The sequence below is a fragment of the Otolemur garnettii genome, unplaced genomic scaffold (genome assembly GCF_000181295.1).
Source record: "Otolemur garnettii isolate 467f Iridium unplaced genomic scaffold, OtoGar3 scaffold00159, whole genome shotgun sequence".
In the NCBI taxonomy this organism is placed as follows: domain Eukaryota; kingdom Metazoa; phylum Chordata; class Mammalia; order Primates; family Galagidae; genus Otolemur; species Otolemur garnettii.
This window is the reverse complement of record NW_003852554.1, coordinates 3771582-3791997: the sequence shown is the minus strand read 5'-3', so window position 1 is coordinate 3791997 and position 20416 is coordinate 3771582. Positions and strand designations below refer to the sequence as shown.

The 20416-nt window shown below is 45.0% G+C and overlaps 2 protein-coding genes across 6 annotated transcripts in view; both read right to left on the bottom strand.

Moving 5' to 3' along the window:
• AGBL4 (ATP/GTP binding protein like 4) overlaps positions 1-20416 on the bottom strand; it is a 1282996-nt gene that overhangs the window by 193955 nt on the left and 1068625 nt on the right. The window lies entirely within an intron of this gene.
• BEND5 (BEN domain containing 5) overlaps positions 18336-20416 on the bottom strand; it is a 50231-nt gene continuing 48150 nt past the window's right edge. For 3 of the 4 annotated variants that reach the window (XM_012811471.1, XM_003799935.2, XM_023519148.1), the window contains one exon: positions 18336-18871. In XM_012811471.1, the coding sequence (XP_012666925.1) occupies positions 18714-18871 (158 nt within the window). In that variant the 3' untranslated portion in view covers positions 18336-18713. The remainder of the gene's footprint in view (positions 18872-20416) is intronic. The other variant, XM_023519147.1, reaches the window with a different exon arrangement.

The following is a 20416-nucleotide window of genomic DNA, read 5'->3' as shown; positions in this document are numbered from 1 at the left end:
GGACTCATTTATTCCAAATTAAAATCTTTTGCTCATCCATTACCCTAAGACTATCTTTAAGGGAATGGAAAGCTAAAGCCAGACATCTTGACAGCAGCAGTCATTAGAGATGGGCAGACTCCGAGGGCCCCTCACTGCATGGCCATCACCTCTCTTCCTTTATTAAGAGACAATACTGCTTCTAGGGTTCATGGGGGCTCCAAATCATAAGACCTACTTTCAGGTATTGTTTTCAAATAATGTTGAGTTACAATCAGCCAATGGTTCCTATCAGAAGAAGTAGTTCTCCAGGGCCCCCAGGGGATAACAAATCTCTGGTCCCCTCCCAGCAGTGACATTCCTGCCCACCCACTCAGCCAAGCCAGAGCAGAGGAGTCATCACAAAGTCCCCCTCTTCGCATCCTTCCTCTCTAATAAGCAAGCCACTCTTGTTTTACCACGAATTTGTACTTCTATTTTAATGTGCCCCATCTGTCCCGCATCCCCTCAGCCCCTGCCTTTGCTCCAACCTTGCACATTTCTTGCCAGGACCATTAGGCCAGCCTCCTACCTGTTCTCCCTAATTCCAATCTCTCCCCTTCCTGTTCATCAACTATGATTCCACCAAAGCGGTCCTCTGAAACACCAATTTGACCATGTCATGCTTCAGCTCAATTCATCTCCTTGTTGCCACTTCAAAGTATAGTCCAGCTCCTTGGCTGGCCCCCTGCATGCCCCAGCAGGCCCTGGCTTGGACCACCCCAGCATCTGGTGTCTGTAGACCCTACAAATCTCTTGTGATGCCAGAGGAACATGAGCTTTTCCAGGCAACATTCATCCACTGATTCAACTTTTGAGCTCTTGTGATACGCTAAACTCTCTTTTTCAGGTGTTAGTCTATGGAACATTTTAGCTGAAAACAGGGGATAAAGCAACATTCATATGACCTCATCAGGAAAGGGAGGAAAGAAAGCAGAGGAAGAGGATTGGTGAGTACCCTGGGGGACGAGAGGGGTCCTACTCCAGACAGGGTGGGCAAGGAGAGCCTTTCTGATGAGGGAGATGTGAGCAGAGAGCTGAAGGAAGGGCAGGCAGCCTGTGGACTGCTGCAGGAACAGAGTTCACAATCCGGGACTTCACCTAGCACTGTCCCTCTGCCTAGAGCACCTCACAGCCCTCCTTGGGACCAGCTCTCACCTGAGCATCAGTCCAGCAACCTCCTCCTCCTTGGGGGATGCTCGAAGAGAACCAGCTGGTCCTTTTTGATGCCCTGTTGTCCCCTACATGACTTTAGCCCCAGACCTGTAACACTGAGGGGCTCTAGTTTTTCTATCTCTACCTATCCTTTCCTTCCTTCCTTCATTCATTCATTCATCTCTTGAACAAAAGCTGCCTGACTATCCACTGGGTACCAGGCCCTGTGCTATGTCTTGGGAGGCACTGGTCACCTCCCTGATCCCCAGTGCCCTGTGAACTTCAGGGAAGCAGAGAGGGACTGTGTCTGCTCTGCCTCGTTATCCTGGTGCCAATGCAGCACCTGGCCCAGAATGGCTTCAGGTGAGTATTTGCTGAGTGAATAAACATTTGAGATCATTTTATTGAAATACTTTAGAGTAAATGTGGAGACAGGCATTCCTCGACTCAAGAGTAATTTAATAACCGCAAATGCCTTTAACACAGTGGGGAGGGAAGAAGAAGGTGTGAGTTTCCCTTACTGCTGCTGTTAAACTAAATGGCATTTTTAATAAATACAGCACATAGAATGTGGCCACATGATGAAATAAATAAATATCTGGTGAAATTATGCATTGCAAAGCAGACTTTTTCTGGTCTTTTGGTTATTAAATTTAATCACTTTTGAGCTGTGCCCCTACTCTTTTTCCTAGAGGCGGGTATGCTTTTGATTAAAATGTGGGCCCCAGAGCACTTTCACAGGGGAAGGCTGAGCTACGTCCCCAGAGAAATGGCGGAGAGGGAAGTCGACAGGATGATGGGGCCAAGGCAGCAGCCACAATCTGCTTCTCGCTTGATGGACATGTTCATCCCCAGACAGAACGCACGGCAGTCACGGGGCATATGGAAATCTTGCAATTACGGCAAAGTCTAATTAGAGACTACACATTCAAAGTACAAAGGAAGCTCCGAGTGGCAGCCACTCCGGTCGGCTCTGAAACGTGATTATCCCACTTCAGTCCCTGCAGCGACTGGATTACGAGGGAGAAATGCATCTTGTTGCCACACCTGATTTCTCTGGGCAGGGGGTGGAGAGGGGTGGGGGTAGCTCTGCCTGCCCAGTCCATGGAGTTTTGGAATCCAGCAGCCTTGGATTTGGATCCTGGCTCTGCCCATTATCACCCCACTAACTTCAGCACCCTCATCTTCACGATGGGAGTGATGTGACAGCCATCTCATAGGGCCACAGAAGCGCTAAGCAGAGGTGTTGTGGGGACTCGGGGAAGTCAGGGACTAGTTAGGTCACTGCCATTGCATTTTCCCCAGCCCCATCCAGCCAGCTGGGAATACTCAGCTCTGAGAGCTGCCTGCCGAGGGGCCAGAGGTGAGAGACAGGGAGGACGGGCTCTCATTACTACATCGTTTATTGTACCCCCAGGGCCCAAGGAACAGGCTCCCTCTCCACTTTTCTATCCTAAGTCCTTGAAATTGTATTGAGCAATCAGTTTTATGTGTGCACATGTGGTGGGAGCCTGGGATAAGCTTTTCCCTTTTAATCTAAACAGTCCTCAGAAGCAAGGTCATGGATCAGGCAAAGGGTGGTGGAAGGGTTAGGGAGAAGGTGCTAATAGCAGCTCTGGTTAGCTCTGAGGTGCTGGTGCACAGCCAGCATTTTCTGAGCTGGGGATGGAGTCAAGTGATGAATTTGAAACTGTCCCTGCCCTCCAGGAAGTCACAATCGAGTCAGGAAGACAGACAAGAAAAGAACCCAGACGTGTGTAGCACTGTTCCCATTCCTATGACTATGTTTACAGTTTAAAAAAATGTCTTTGACCCCTGATTTAATCCTCTCAAGAGCCTGTGAGTTAACAGTGACTGCCATCTGACCATGAGCTTCTGGCCCAGGCCTGCGGTTCCGCTGTGCGACCCCACACTTGGGACCTTCCCTGCACGACAGGTCAGGACTTCTTTGCTTTTTGGTTTCCTTCCCCCCTTCGGAATCTCTCTGTTGTTGTTGTTGTTATTATTTGTTTTAAATGGTTAAAACATTATAGAAATTTCTTTTGCACTTTTCCCCAAGCCACCCCTGATGAGGACTACCCTAAATTCGGCACGTGTCCCTTTCTGTCCAAGTTCATGCACTCCGACTGCCCACGTGTATGTTGTCAGTCATAGCCTACCTGCAGTCTGTTTTGTGTGTTTTAAAATTCTACAAACATAGTCACAAACTCCAAGCTTCACTCTGCCTTTTTGCTTTGTTTTTAACTATACATTATAATTTTAAGATTTATTTATGATGATACATGTAACTCTAATTCATTTTCCTGCTACATGGTATTTCACTCGGATAGAAGTCAGTTTGGGTGTATGCGCACAATTATCCTATTTTTTGGACATTGATTTTCACTCTGCTTTAAGAGGGAAGGAGGATTCGAGGTGAACCTTAAAATGGGTTGAAAACAACCAGAGGAAGAGAAATACTTCTCTGCCTTGTCACATAGCCCAGGGCCTGGCACTCAGCTGGCTCTCAGGCAGGGCTGATTACTAGAGGCACTGAGGAAGGAATGAAAGAAAGAAGGAAGGAGGGAGGGGAAAGAAAGGAAGAGAGAGAAAAAGAGAAAGAAAGAAAGGAAAGAGAGAGAGAGAGAGAGAGAGAAAGAAAGACAATAGACTTGATCTCAGAAGGATGTGGATTTGCATCTTAACTCTCTCACATATTAGCTGTGTGACCCTGGGTAAAAAATATAACCTCTCTGGGCTAGTGTTTTCACTGGGAGAAATAAAGATTATAATGCCAACTCCTAAACATTCCTGTTGTGCTGATGAAATGCACGAAGTCTTCACTGTGAATTCTGACACATGGGAAGAATTCAATAAAGCTAACTAAATGATCTCCCGAGTCTAGGCAGGGTAAGGCACAGGCATGTTCCTCTTGGCTGTTCTTCTCACTTAAAAAGAAAGAGAGAATAAAAGAAAAAGAGAAAAAAGAAAACAAGGTACCTTCTGGGCATAATTTAAAACAGGGGAGCACAATCCACCTCCAAATCTGGTCGTAGTTCTATTCTATCTGTGCTTTTGATTGGCTAACACTGGAAATCTCAGTTGGGTCTATCTGGCCTTGGACCTGGCTCCTTGAAGGGCAGGCCCACCCTGCACAGCCCCACCTGCCCTCCTGGGCCCTGTGGAGAGCAGCAACAGGCCAGGCAGCATTAAATCCCTCCCTTTCCAAGAGATTGAAGCCAAAGAGGCTTTCTGCTTAAATGGTCTATAACCATCTCCTGGAGCTCCTTAGCTCTGAAAAGTACACAAATCAACAAAATGAAAATAATTTACAGACCTACTGGAAAAAAGAACTCCAGCTTCTTTTATTGCACCAGCAATGATGACCTCTCACTGGTGGCTGTCATTTTTCATGTCCAGGGCCAGGTGCTTCCCACTAGCTTTGGGGAAGAACGTGTCAGAGGCTGGGCTCTGCTCCCTGATGGGAGGGAGGAGTGGTGGCACGGGGGAGCAGGAGGACTGCAGGAATCCACCTCTCCACCTGGAGTGCTCTGTCGTTTCCAAACCCTGCCTAGGCCATGATGACGTTGGAAGGGCCACACCCACTTGTGGAGAAGGTCAGTGGAACCGGGACAGAGCCTCAATAGCTGAGGCTCACAGAAGGGAAGTGACCAGCCCCTACTCTTGCGCAGGAGGAGGCTGAGGTGACTAAGTGCTCATGCCACCTGCTCTGTCCTCTGGGCACCTGTCAGTGAGCACCAACTATGTGCCTGCAGCCCTAACATGTTGACACTTATTCCTGCTAATATGATAAACCAGGTCCTTGGCTTGGCGCCCATAGCTCCGAGTGGTTAGGGCGCCAGCCACATACACTCAGGCTGGCAGGTTCAAACTCAGCCTGGGCCTGCTAAACAACAATGACAACTGCAACAACAACAACAAAAATAGCCAGGTGTTGTGGCAGGTGCCTGTAGTTCCAGCTACTCGGGAGGCTGAGGCAAGAGAATTGCTTAAACCCAGAGTTTGAGGTTGCTGTGACAGTACTCTACCCTGTGTGACTCTATCTCAAAAAACAGATGATGAATCATCTCCTTATCACTGATACATCTCAGGACACAGAAGACTGTGACCTGGTCAAGGTCACACTATTGACAAGCAGTGGAGGGCAGGTCCAAAGCTACACTCTGTCACTCCACGGCATATGCAGTTTCCATTGCATCCAGGAAGTGGCCAAGAAAGACCCGATGCAGAGACAGTCTGGCTTTGCAAAGCACCCCTCCCAGACCTGTTTCATCTCCCACTGCACGTGAGGGTGGATGTTTTGTCTGCACACCTCCATGGGCTGAGTCCCGGTAAGGGCCTGCACAGAGTTGATCCAGGGCACAGGAGCTGCAGGAACGTGGTGCAGCCCTTGATGTGGCTGCTCCGGGCACTCCCCACAGTGGCCACTGCACTGCAGTGCTCTCTGGGTCCCACCCGGCAGTACCAACACTCAAGAAGAAAGGAGAAGAGACCCATGCCTCCCTGTCACTCCTCACCTGAGCTATTCCAATAGCCTCTGCTCTCTCCCTCCAAACCCCTCACCACACTGATGCCACATCATTGTTCTAAGTCACTCTCTAGCACTGCCTGTGGTCTTCAGGGTCTAGCACCTCACCCTGGAACCAAGGCCCTCCATTATCCAGGCACTACCTAGGTGCTTTACAGATATTAACTCAAAGCTTACAGGAACTTGAAACCTTCATTTTTTTTTTTTTTTCTTAGAGACAGGATCTCACTCTATCAGCCAGGCTAGAATGTGAGAGTGGCATCCCAGCTCACTGCAACCTCCAACTCCTGGACTCAAGAGATCCTTCTGCCTCAGCTTCCCTACCAGCTAAGAATACAAGCACATGCCACCACATCCAGCTAATTTTTAAATTTTTTTTTGTACAGACAGGGTCTCTCTATGATGACTGCACTGGTCTTAAATAAGACCTCCAGTTTGTTTAAGAGGAAACTGAGTCCCAAACCAAATAAGTAATTTGCCTGAGGTCACAGAGCTGCTAAGTGGTAGAGCCCAGAGTCACATCCTGACAGTGAGAGGTCAGAGTCCTCAAACTTAATCAAAGCCAAATCCTTTTCTTCCTTCTTGACCTGGCAATGGCCTATCAAACTTCAGTCCGTGAGAACAAGACCAGCAAGGTCTCATGACCCCCTCCTGAAGGGCTTTCTTGATCCCTCAAGGCCTTAAAACCCAAGGCATAAAGAACTTCTTTGGACTCTGATTTCCTACAGCCTCTGGTCGTCAGGATCACCCTTTGAGGGAAAGCTCCAGTTCACTTGCTCTCAGCCCTGTGTTGGGCCTGGGGCGTCAGAGATAAATCGTGCTTGTCCTCACTATGCAGGGCTTGCAGTTCAGAGAGAAAAATAGAAAAACAATGACAATCCAGCTTGATGAGACTCAAACTGAGGGCACCAGAGGGTGCTATAGAGCCAGGGGACGGGTTCAGACCCAGGATGGGGATGGAGCTCTGGAGATTTCTGGGAAGAAGGAGCAAAAATAAGCCATGGAACAAACAAGGTGGGGGAAGGTTCAGGTGCAAGAAACAGCTTGTATCAATGTCAGGAGATGCTGGGTGGCATCTAGCATGGCTGTTAAGACTCCAGGAGCTGGAGTCACACAGGCTCAGGTTCCAGTCCTGGCTCCTCCGGTCACAGTGGTGCTATCTTGAGTAAGTACTTGACCTCAGCAAGTCAATGTCTTCATTGAAATGCAGATGGTCACAGCACTTGCTTCACAGGGTTATGTAAGAATTAAAAGAGTGAACAGTGGCTAGCACATAGTTAATATTACTTAATAAATATTAGTTACGTTGACAATATCATTCATTTATGTCTCTCCTGCCCTTAGCACATAGCTGGGGCTCAGCAAACAGGTATAGAGATGAATTAATAGAGTCCTGTCCTCAGTTCGTTGACAGCCTGTAGGGAAGAGACAGCTGAACAGATATTCTAATTATGAGGTTAGGAGTGGGGGATGGAGGAAAATTTGGGAAAGTATAAAAAGGAGGGAATCCTTTTTGGAAGAGATGGAAACAGGTTCTTGAAGGAAATGATATTCAAGCTGAGTCTTCAAGTCCAGGGAGGATAAGTTTCCCCTCACCGTTTAATGACCCAGAAGAGGGGCAAGAATGAGGTAGAGCCTGAGACTGAGCAGGCCCGAGGAGCAGAAGGGGCCCTGGAAGACGGGGTGAAGTTCAAAGCTTGAGGGTGCTCCTCCCTGTCCAGTGCTGTCTGTGCTGGGACATGGGAGGGGTTTGGGGTGTCCCTGATGGCACTAGGGAGTTTATAATTGCATTGACATATTGTTGGGGTGTCCCTGGATGGCACTAGGGAGTTTATAATTGTGTTGACATATTGTTGATTCAGAAAAGCATTTTAACCAAGTCACTGTTTTCCCAGGGGCGGGAGCAGGGTAAGGTATATGTGAGGGTAAGATTGTGGTGTGGCATAAACAGACCTCCACAGCTCCTGAGATAGCTGCAATTCAGACCCCTAAAGTCTCCAAAACTGATTCCAACATGGAAATCCCATTTCTGCTGCGTTCTGGGTATAGCTGCAAGTGGCCATGAATGAGATTTGCTGAGGAATTAATGGCAGGGAACCAAGGACCATGACGCTGGAAAAGCTACTTTGGCATTTGTTCCCTGTGCAGCGTCTCTGACGGCTGCTCCAACAGGGCCAGCGGGGTCTGTGGGATTGTCTGTTGGCAACCTGGGCTCACTAAGGGCTTATGGGTAGATTTTTGGTGCCTATTCCAGGGTGAGAGTGTCCCTTGCCTAGATTCTTCTCACAGAGCCTTATGTGTGAGAGTGACCCAGACTCTGGGCATTTATTACCTCTCTTCTCCCGTAAAGCCACTGGGCTGATCAGGAACCCCCATGGCCTAACTCTAGGCAGGGGCCAAGGGCTGGACTGGCTGAGCTTACCAGGGACAGAGCTGTCTTCCCAGCACTAGGATTGAGATGCTGTGACCCAGAGGTTTGTCTCCACTTCATTCCTCTCCCTCCATCTTTGGGGTCTTTTGCTCTAATCCAGGCCTGGATTGGGGGCACAGCCTCCTATTGGGTCTTTGACTTTTGTCATTTATTCATTCAGTAATTTTTAAATGAGTGGATACTATATGCCAGGTGCTGGGAATTATTCACAGCAGTGAATAAAACAGAAACCAAGTGGCTAAAATGGATGGTGAATGTAATTATGATGCAATTTGTGAATTATTCAGATAATTCAGATAAGAGGAAGGGAAAGAAATTATTCTGATAAGAGGAACACAGAGAGAAAACTGACAACTCAGGATTCACCCTATTGATTCCTGGTATTTTTTTTTCTTTTTTTGAGATAGAGTCTCACTATGTTGCCTTCGGTAGAGTGCCATGGCATCACAGCTCACAGCAACCTCAAACTCTTGGGCTTAAGTGATTCTCTTGCCTCAGCCTCCTGAATAGCTGGGACTACAGGTGCCCACCACAATGCCTGGCTATTATTTTTTTTGGTTGCAGTTGTCATTGTTGTTTAGCAGGCCTGGGCTGGGCTTGAAACTGCCACCTTCTGTGTATGTGGCCAGCGCCCTACTTACTGAACTATGGGTGCCGAGCCGATTCCTGGTATTTTAAAAGTTACTTGAAGTATACTTCTTTCATGATCTCATCCAATCTACCGCCATCCTTGGGAGGCTGGCAGAGTCAGGAAGGCCATCCCATTTCACATAGGAGAGTAAGTCCCAAAGTGGTGGCAGAGCTGGCTTTGAGGCTCAGGCCTCTGTCCAGCTTTCTGCCCTTCTACCTACAGCTTCTTTTAGTCATGGGCTATTCATTTGAACATACCAAGACATAATTATATGCCACTTGTCATGACTACAATATGGACAGTCAGTGCTGGTTTGAACGATGGTTTTTAAATGTGGGCCCCAAACTAGCAGCATCCAGATCAACTGGGAAATTGTTAAAAAAGTAAACTTGTAAGTCTCATGCTAGACCTCCTGAATCAGAAATTCTGGGGTTTGTGTTTTAACAAGCCCCCCAGGTGATTCTGATGCACCCTGCAGTTTTAGAACCTCCGGGATTGAGGAAAGAAAAGGGCACTGGAGTTTGCTCAAGGGACGTGGTTTTAAGTTTCACCCAATGATTATGTGACTCAGAAATGCACAGCATCCCTCTCTCCAGCCTCATTTGCCTTATCTTCGAAATAAATAGACATAATAGAATTGCTATGAGCAATCGCATGTGATAATACATGTGAAAGTCTTTTATGTTACACATGTTTCATTCATTCAACAAGCATTTGCTAAGAGTCTGGTTGGCAGAACACAGGCCACCCATGCTGGGAACAGCCTTCTTGCTCAGAAGCACCTGGAAGAAGACACAGGTGAGCAGTTCAGCTGGAAGAGACAGAATGAGCCCCAGGACTCCACAGCAGTGATTTTCAACCCAGGTGCCGTAGCACTTGTGCCGTGAGATGATTTTAGGTGTGCTGCAAAAAATGTTAAAAGAGCACTAAATAAATTATTTTCGAAATAAGTTCAAAGCGCAGAAGATATATATATTTTTTGTTTACTCTTAATTTAGGTGTGCCACAGAAGTTTAACTATAGGTTCAAGTGTGCCATGAGATAAAAAAGGTTGGAAAACACTCTGTTCTATGGAGTAGCTGTCCCTTCACTAGATAAAACTTTTTTTTTTTTTTTTTAATTTTAACACGTGAAGTGTTGGGCTACACCTGTGAGGGTAAGGACAGGAGTAACCCGCCAGGGCTGGATGTACGACATTGGCACTAGGATGTGGATCCGGCCAGGACCTTTTCAGGCCTTGCTTCCGGCCACACACTTTACACTAGGGACTTTGTGAATCCTCAGAGCAAAGGCGCAGATGAAGGGTTACTGCTGCTGTACCAGGGAAGAGGAAACTTCGGCCAAGCGTGTGACATCACATGCCCAAGGTAGCAGAGCTAGTCTGTGTGTGCAGGGTCAACACCCCAGATATCATCACCTGATGATAGGACAGGTCTGTGGGAGGAAGGCAGTTGGCCTGTGGTTGGAGCACCCGGAGCGGAGCACCTTCCAGGGCCAGAGTCGTGCCACGAACTCTCTTGTGTGTGGCTTCATGTTGTTCTCCCAACGATAATGGAGGATGAGTCTTTACTACTCTCATTTTTCTGATGAGGAAATGGAGGCTCCAGAAGGGTGTGACTCCCTGGGCTTCAGGGAAGATATGACGACGGCTGGATTCAAACCCAGGACAGCCTGACTCAGATCCCCCAATCTCATTTTTCCATAGTCAGGACTCAGTAACATTTGCCCCCAGGGGTCTCTGGGACCCTCAACAGACCTCTTTCAAGTGATGAATTTTTTTTAAGTCTCTCTATTTTATATTCTTGAAAATACTTCTTCTATATTATTATACATTCTTGTTTGTTGTTACCTAAAATGTTTTAAAGTACCAGTTAAAATTAACTCTCCCTTCCCCTTTCCTTTTATCTTGAGTCCTATATGTTACACATATTAATCAACATGACAATAATTCCATCTCTCTTCCTGCTATCTTTTTTTTTTTTAGAGACAGAGTCTCAGTTTGTTGACCTCAGTAGAGTGGCATGGCGTCATAGCTCACAGCAACCTCCTGCTCTTGGGCTTAGGCGATTGTATCACTTCAGTCTCCCAAGTAGTTGGGACTACAGGTGCCTTCCACATCGCCTGGCTATTTTGTTGTTGTTGTTGTTGTTGTTGCAGTTTGGCTGGGGCTGGGTTCAAACCCATCACCCTCACTATATGGGGCTGGTGCCCTACTTACTGAGCCACAGGCACCACCCAGGGATGCTATCTTTGAAGTAAAACCAAGGTGGCATGATGGCTATGTTAATCAGTTTGATTTAAGCATTCCACATTATATATCAAATCATCACATTGTGTCTCATAGATGTATACAGCTATGATTTTAATTAAAAATAAAAACCAAGGCAGCAGATAGACAGTGCACATATCTGACACCTCACACTTCTGTGATGCTGCACACTCCTGTGCCTGTGGCAGGGGTCCTGGGCAGGGCTCCAGCCCCTCAACTGACCACCCTCCCATCTCCTCTTGTCTTTGCTTAACATCTCCTCTCCCAGTAAAGCCCACCCTGGACACCCGGTAATAACACCACCCCTTCACCACACACCCTCGCAGTCGGCCTCACCCTGCTCTACTTTTTCCCTTCTTCACGGCACTTACCACTTTCTTCTATAGTTAAAAAAAATATATATATATATATTATATATATATATAATGTTTATAATCTTCCTTCCCATTCCGTTCTGCCCTCACTAGATTGCAAACTTCATGAGAGAGGATCTTTGTTTCTTTTACTGATAAGTCCCAGCAATCTAAACCAGTGAGTGACAGTTGGGTGACAGCCTTTGTTGTATGACTGAAAAAAAATTCCACAATGACTCAGGAGGGAACTTCCAGATACAGATGGTGGTGAAGCTAGAATATCAAATCTCTCTCTCCCATTAGCTGATGAAATGGGAGCTGGAAACTGCCCAAATTCTTGGGTACTAGCCCAGTTATAGCTGAAAGGGCGCATTCTGGAGTGGTTGGAAGGGTGCAGGACCCAGAGCTGCATCTCCAGTGTAACTAACTCCCTCATCGGTGGACGAGCAGTGCCTGGCAGAGTGCTGGCCACAGGCTAGAGATGCAGCATGTTTAAGGTGAATGCACGGAGGGATGGACAGAAAGAAAAATGGTCTCGCAGACATTCACAGCCTTTAGGTGTCAGCTCAAATGTCACATCTCAGAGCCCTTCCCTGACCACAGGAGTCCTGACTATGGGAAGAATCCAGCTCAGTGAATGCTAATTAGCAAGGGTAGAAAAGGGGTCTCCAGTAGAGAACCAGGGGCTCTTTACTGAACTAAACATTGTTATTGATCCTTGATACAAAGGATCATATTTATGTACAGTAAAACTTGGAGGAAGGATATATAATAGAATAGAATTCCAAAAGGAACCCTTAAATACCCAAATGTACACACGGACAACTCACAGAGGAAGAAGTTGAAAAAGTAGATTGATAAGCTAAGAAAGCTAAGTCGCCAGACGCTAAAAACTCCAAATACTGATGAAGTTGTGGAAAACTGGCCCATGGATGTCTATACTGCTCAAGATACGGCTTAACAACCTTTTGGAAAGCAATATAACAACGCATGGAGAGGACTATAAAATGTTCTTGTCCTTTAACCCAGTTGCTCACTCCTGGGCGGTTAAGAAAGAAAACTAAAGTAAAGAAAGCAATCATAAACGATCACAGAAGCATTATCTCCAACAGCAAGAAACTAGAGACAACAAAATGTAACCAGAGAGGTAAGAAATTAATCATGGCCCTCTACCGGGAAGGGCATTAAAACGATAGCTGTGAAAATTGGGCAGTGGAGAAGGAAATGTTTGCTGTGTGATGTAAAATGGATAAGGCAGAGCGCAGATGTAGTACAGATGGTGGCGGACACTGCCCGGCCACCACGGGCAAAGAGGTGCTGCCAGGGGACAGGCAGAAGGGACCCTCAGAAGCGAACGTGCAGTTAGGCTGCGCTCTTGGTATGGTGGCTGGGTTTTCTTTTTAAAAGGCTTTGGCTTTCTTCAAATTTTCTTTTGTATTTTAAACACAAATGGAAGAGAAGATCTCAACCAGCTGGAATGTTGGGCTGAAACCAATAAAGTGAAATGGAACGGGAATGAATGCAAAGTCCTGTATTTCATTTAAGAAATGTATGTGAAAAATTCACGCACTTAGTGGGAGGGGTGGGACTAAAGCGCTGTTGGGATGAAAAGGGGGAGAAAAAAAAAGAAAAAGATCCCACATTTACTGAAGGCTGGAACTGGAGGCACAGCAATTGGCCAGCATGATTTTACAATGACAACTATGTGACAAGCTAATGACAACTATGAAACTCACCCTGAATTCAAATCTTGCCTTCACCTTGCCCTACAAATCTCGCCTTATAAGGTGAAGGCAAGATCTGAGTTCAGGGTTAGTTTCTCTGGCTCCAGAATCATTGCTCTTTCTTTTACAACATAGTAAACCAAAGGGACAAGTACTGTGTTAGCCAAAAAGAGGGGACAGGGGAGAATTTGGTGGCATTTCCCCTATCACATTCTCAGCCTTACCCTATTGAACCTGATCGGCTCAGTATGAGCTAATTCTGTTGCTAAAGATGTTAATTCAAAGTCAGAGTAAGAGGAGACATCCTGCTGATCAGACTTGTCCTAGAGCACCGTGTCCAGTCCTGAGCCTCAGCTGTAGGGGCGCGTCCTAAAAGGGTAGCCAGGATGCGCAGTGTTCTTAGGATTAGGGAGCTAAGAGATACTGGCTGCCTACACACATTATTCACATTATCTTACATAATACTTGACACAATCCTATGAGATAATATTACTATCCCATTTTTAAAACAAGAAAACTGAAGCAAAGAGAGAGAGGTTAAGGATTTGTTCAGGTTCACAGGCTAGTAAATGGACGAATCAGAACTTGAACCCAGGGCTGTTTAAATCCAGGGTCCCCACTTTCCCAGGCAGCCTCACACAAGAAACGATAGAACAAAATTCGAGCTGTTTGGGTGAGGAGAAATGATAGCCACATGTAACTCGACGAAGGGCTATGAGTAGAACCTCTGTGTGGTTTAAGAAGTGAGAATATGACCTAGAGGAGGATACTGAATGTTCCCAACACAAGAAATGATCCATCTTTGAGATGACGAATATGCTAATCACTCTGATTAGATAACCATACATAGGGATTGAAATAGCACTGTGGCCAGGCACAGCGGCTCACCCCTGTAATCCCAACACTGTGGAAGGCCGAGGAGGGACAATTGCTTGAGCTCATGAGTTTGAGACTTGCCTGAGCGAGAGTGAGACCTCGACTCCTAAAAAAATGAAAAACCCAGCCGGGTGCCACAGTGAGTGCCTGTAATCCCAGCAGTTTCTGGACGCTGAGGCAGGGGGATGCCCACAGCCCTAGTCTGAGGTTGCAGTGAGCTATGACACCAAGAAATATAACTGTGTATCCTGAGAATATGTACAATTATTCTTTATCAATAAAAAAATTAAATCAAAGAACTCTCAGAGAAGTAGATTTTTAGCTCAACAGAAGAACTGGTGACAAAAATTGGATGGACTACTAGGTAGGAGGATGAATGCCTCATACCTGGAGGCTTTAAGCATGATCTGGAAAGGCATTCGCCTATAGTGGGATCTGGGTGGAGACCCTCCAAGTTCACCTTTGACCCTTACGTTCCCTGAGCCTGTGCAGCTGCCTGGCAATCAAACCTTCAAAAGAAGTGATAAAGCTATCTGTTGGTGTGTCCATTTGCAGATACAAAAGCAAAAATTATCTATGTAATACTGTGCAATATAAAATTCTTCATCTGAGTTTTGTTCATAAACCATCTAAACATCCAAGGACAGGCAAAAGGGCCAGCTGGGTAGCAGGAGCCAGGGCCTGAGCTAGGGGAGGGGAGCTGGAAGCCCAGGAGTGAGCCTAGTCGGTGTGCACAGGGAAAAGCCCCAGAGTATCGAGAACTGCGTTAACACAAGAAATGTAGCGAGCCAAAGATGAGCATGAAAGCCAAGGTCACCTTGTAAGAGACGTCAGCCGGCTACACACAGGGTGGGAGCATACTTCAGTGAGGAATGAACAGGGCTGGGGGAAGAATCCCAGTGTTAATACTAAGGACATATAGGCCCCCTCTCTGGGCACTTTCATTACATTTTCAGTCCTCCCCAGGACCCAGTAACTAGGCATTACTTCCTTTGTTTTGCAGATGGCCTTCAGAAAGATGCAGTAACTTGTCTCAAGTCAGGTAGTAAGTGCTAGAGTTGGGAACCGAATGCAAACCTGAATCCCTCCTAACTCACTCACTCCTTTTACCACCATGCTGATGGAAGTGGCAAGGTCTTTTCTGAACTGGCAGGCCTGTGGATCAGCCTCACTGCCCGGGCAGCTGATCAGATGGTCTATACTAAATTGTCTACTTTGTAAATGTTAAAAATGATGGTTATAAATTTCACAAAATACAGGGAAACATGTTAAATGCAAAGGGAAGGATACAAACTCGATCTCATTCTGTAAACACAAGTATGTAAAATACACAAAGACGAGACGAGATGTATCACCACGCTGTCAGGAGTGCCATTTGAAGAGTTTCCCCTCTTTTTCGAAAAGTTTCTATAATTTTTATTTCTTTCTAAGAGTCATAATTTAGAAATGCATATAAGAAACACACACAAGTGCTAACAGTTTACTAACACATTTTCCTCAGCTAGGAAATAAGCCAAGCCCCATCTTTCTGTTTCATCTGGTAACCAGAGAACTTGTTTCCAGAGCTTCTGAAGACAAGTGCCCAAATCTCATTGATTCAGGTCTTGCCAATTCTGTATTGACTGTCTTCTCCCGCATGATTCACAGCCCTGGCACAGGAATCAAAAGACTCTAAGTGTATAAGTAAGGGAAAAATCACTGGTGCCTAGTGGAAAAGTCACCTGCCTCGCGACCAGCTAACAGCCTTCGGTGAGCATGACGAGGATGGCTAAACCAGGCGTTAGAGCAGATCCGCAGTTATTTAAGAAGAAACTTATTCTCAATTTCAAATATCCTCTGGCACTTTAGAAGGAACATCAATTTTTTGGTTTGTTTGCCTTTACATAGGAAACACTCCTCCTGCTTCATTGAAGCAGATCTTCTAATGAATTCTACTAAACTGGCATTTTTCAAAAGTGGTACTTGTGTTAAAATACATGTCCCCAGCCTTATTCCAGACCTACTGAATCAGGCTGTCAAAGCTCAGGAAATCTGTCTTCTAAGCACCTCAGCAAATTTTTAAGATTGGAAAAGTTTGGGAAATGCTCTACCACATACACGCATTTCCATTCTGTGTCATGTATTTGAATGTAATGAAACTATGCATGCATATACATATTATTATTACTCCCAGTCCCTCCAAACGGCCTGAATTAATCCATCGACTAATTACTTAGGTTGAGTCTCCCCTAAACATGCCCTGAGATTACATGGCCAGATTCCCAGAGCAGACCATGACTTACCATCTTTCAGGCAAGAAGTAAAAGGCCAGGCTTTGCATAGACTTGGATTCTGACCCAGCTCCATTGCTGACAGTTCCAGGGACCCTGGATAAGAAATTATTTAACTTTTCCTAAGCCCATTTCTTTCTCTCTATGTGTTAAAAATGATGGTCTTGCCCTCCTATCCTTTTAACAGAGCACCAGGTACACAAGAGGGGCCAAAACCATCTCAGTCTAACTAGTGTGCAAAACCTTTTAATTCTCTATCGGTATTACAAGTGTGCTTCGTTGGTGCATCCATTTCTGATCACTACACATCATACATTCTGCCTTAGATGCTAAAAACAACATCTGCATGGCATGGGTCTTTGAGATTTACAGAGCCTTTTCACAGATCCTATAGATTACTCTCCACAAGAACCCTGAGTTAGGGATCATTATCTCCATGTTAGAAGAAATGAGGCCCCGAGAGGTCAAGTGACCCGTCTGGAAGTGGGAAAGTCAGAATTTGAATCCAGATCCCATGATTTTTCACGGCCCTGTTCTGTCTCTAACATATGCATCATATATTATACAAAGCACTTTGATACACATTACAGCATTTTTATTGTAGATATTTTCATAACGACAAAGTATTTCTCCCACTAGCCTAAAAGCACCTATCTATCAAGTACCTTTCTGTATTAGTCTTTAAAGAGAAAGGCAGATCTCAGTTTTTGTCTTTTCCATATTTAACGAGAAAAATAGACAAGCTCCACAACGACGCACACTTTTTTCTAGTCTCTCCTGCATTCCACCCTATTCATGCCCAAGATGCCTCATGCCTTTAAATGAACATGTCTTAAGAATGTATTTAATATCTACCAACTGCCAGGAACTTTGCTTATCTCATGAAATGAGTTAATCTACGTTAAACACTGAGAAAAGTCCTAGCACACACTAAGTAGCTGTTATTATTATTTAATTATCCATACACCCTGTGAGGCAGGCATTCTTTCCCCCATTATACTGATAAGGACTCTGAGAAGGTAAGTGATCAGTCCAAGATTTCTTATACGACCAGTTTATGAAGAGCAAGGAAAATACTGTGAGAAGGGAAATTCACAGGTATGCATCCTATTAGCAAGCATATAATATTTCACATTACGAAGAATTTTATTTACTAAAATAGAAGTTTTCAAAGTAGCAACTACCTCCTCTTCTTACCCCAGTGACCCTGAGCTTTTAGTAACAGACCACCAATTAATGGATAAACCATTAGAAAAACCAAAGGCCAAAGTTTTCCAACCAATGATTAAAAGCCAATAATCAGAGATTGCCAACATTTATTCAGTACTATACATGTGTACAGGGTGGCCAATTTTGCACAGGAACTTTATGGCCCCCCCATATATATATAAAATGTTATCTCTAATTCTTGTAGCAACTCTGCAAGGTATATATTATCCCCTTTTTATAAAATCGAAAACAGAAACTTAAAGACGAGTTAAGCCCAAAGCAAGCAGAGGAGCCAGGCGTGGAATCTAGAAGCATCGGCCCAAAGCCCTTGCCCTTTCCAATATACCACGCATACTTCCTGGGCATTACAGAAAGCAAAGTGCAAATCAACAGGAAGCTCCAATACGGTTTGCCAGGATGTAAGGCAGGCACCTTAGAGATTCAGTGACTGAATAAAGAATGAGATACAAATTCTGTAAGTTCAGAGAACACTTGAGATACAAGATAGGATGTAGAACTGATACGGGGTGACACTGTCTCTACTTCCTGAATGTAACTCTATACCACGTTATCACCCCCTTTCATTCCTTTACAAGGATTGACTCAAATTATCAGGGAAGCTGAATCTCAGATCATCTTGAGTGAGAAAGGTGATTGGTCCAAGATCTGGCCTTTGAAATTAGAGAAAGTAATCTTCCTTTAGAGATAGCCTTTCAGATCTGTAGACAGCAACCATATCTCTTATGAATTTTCTTTCCTTCAGCCTGTATGCCCCTCCCTGGAAAGGAAGGGCATTCTAGGCCATACAGCACAATGGCTACCTCCATTGTACATGTAATATTTTAAATAAATGAGGATAAGGATTGTATAATCAAAGAATTAAGGAAGCTTTATTATAGAACAAAACAGAGAACAGAAAGAGACATCCTTGGACGGTTTGTAGAAACATCAGTTTAAATCTCAGACAAGTGACAGGCAACTCAGAGACACCTTATTCTCCTTGAAAAGAGTGCTCTTCCCATCCCCAGAACACCACCAGTACTGGGGCCGCTGCCTGGGTCTCAGCAAATCCATCTGCCATCTCCACAGTGGTAAGTCCAAGCTTAGAATAACCAGCTGACCTCAGAACCCAACTGGCTCCCTGTCCACACACCACCATGCATGGTGGGGTCTGATCTGGACGGCACCATCGCTCGCATATCACACGCCACACAAGGAAAACACAAAGGCTTTATGAAAAATCCAAAGTTTATTGCAAATTGTATTTTGCTTCCCTTCGTTCTTCATTTTTACAGGATTTATTGATATCCATGATTTTTTCACAGATGTACTTGTTGACTTTGGAGAGTCTCTGTGCAATTTCAGTTTCATCCACAGTTTCCTGTGCTATTCTGTCATACAAACACTCTAGACAGGGAGAAGAAACAAGAAGGCCAAGGATTAATGGCGAATTCCAGTACACATCTTTTGGGGTGGGGGTAAAAGAAAACATACCCCCCAAATATCAATTCACATATTTGGAATAGTGATATTTTAAACTTTGCATCATAATGTACTTAGAAAAGAGCAAACTATACACTGTAAATCTACACTTTAAAAATGGTAAGTTTATACTAATTGATCACAACCAGTTACAGATTTCTTTTTTGCTTCTCTACTCCCATTGCTTCAATTGACAAGCCCCAAATGTAAATAAATAATGCTAAAATACCCACGTACCCTCCACCCAGATTAACAAGACACTCCCATCCCTTTGAAACCCTTGGACACTCTGCCTTAATCCTCTTTCCTCCTCTCCCTCCCCAGGGTAACCACTCAAGTTTGGCTTGGCTTTGCTTTTCGTGTTGACACATGTACGTATCCTTAAACAACACTGTCCACCTTTTTACAAATGTGCTTATTTGCTTTTTTCACTCAGCTGTTCTGGTTCTGAGATTTATCCATGAAGCCATAGGTCATGCATTTCCACTGATGAGTAGCGTTCTACTTTATTTCTGTACCACAATGTGTTTCCCCATTTTAGTGTCCACGGATATTTGGTTTTGCAGGTACAAACACCCCAGCACGTGTCTCTGGGCTACACATGCAGGAGATGTGCCAGGATCAGCCTAGGTGTGGATGAATGTTGAATGTTCAGACGTGTGCATATTCAACTTTACTAGGTGATTTCAATTGGTTTCCAAAGTGGTTGTGCTGACTGGCACTCCCATCTATAGGGTATCCAAGTATTGGTTGCTTATTTCAACAGCACTTGACATGGTCACGTTATTAAGGTTTTGACAACCTGATGGGGATGAAGTGGTGTCTCACTGTGGCAATTACTAATGAGCTTAGGATGGCCATTCTCTTCCTGAGTCTATCATTTGCTGTGATGAAGCAAAGAGCCAGCCCTAGGCAAGGCCTGGCTGAGCCTGATGTCAGCTGACTACCTAGCCTGGGGACACCTCACAAACAAGGATAACACTCTATACAGTGTCTTTTTAAAGGCTGCCATGAGACACGTGGCATAAACATGTTTACAGCCTTTTTCAAACTGCAGAGAGTATTATTACACCATACTGTATGGGGTTGTTTCGGGTATTTTATGTACATACAACTATTAACTCCCAGAGCCTAGCACAGTGCTTATGAAGTTAATTTATGTTAAATGGATGCATAAATAAATGCCTTCCCAGAGAAACCTGAGTGAACACAAATGTTCTGGACATAAGACTAGGGCATAGGGGGAGAAAGTACCATACAGTGTGTACTCATGGGTGGAAATTTAAGTTCTTTGAGCCTCAGTTTCCTCACCTAAGCAGGAATGACAATCCGATCGTTAGGAACTGCTATGGGGAATTTGTAAAATACTGTCTTTACAAAGACAGCCTGAGTAGCTTATCCTCTCAGAGATGCAGGATATCAACACTAGAAGGGCCCGTGGAGACCGGCCTGTGCTAACTCCTCCACTTA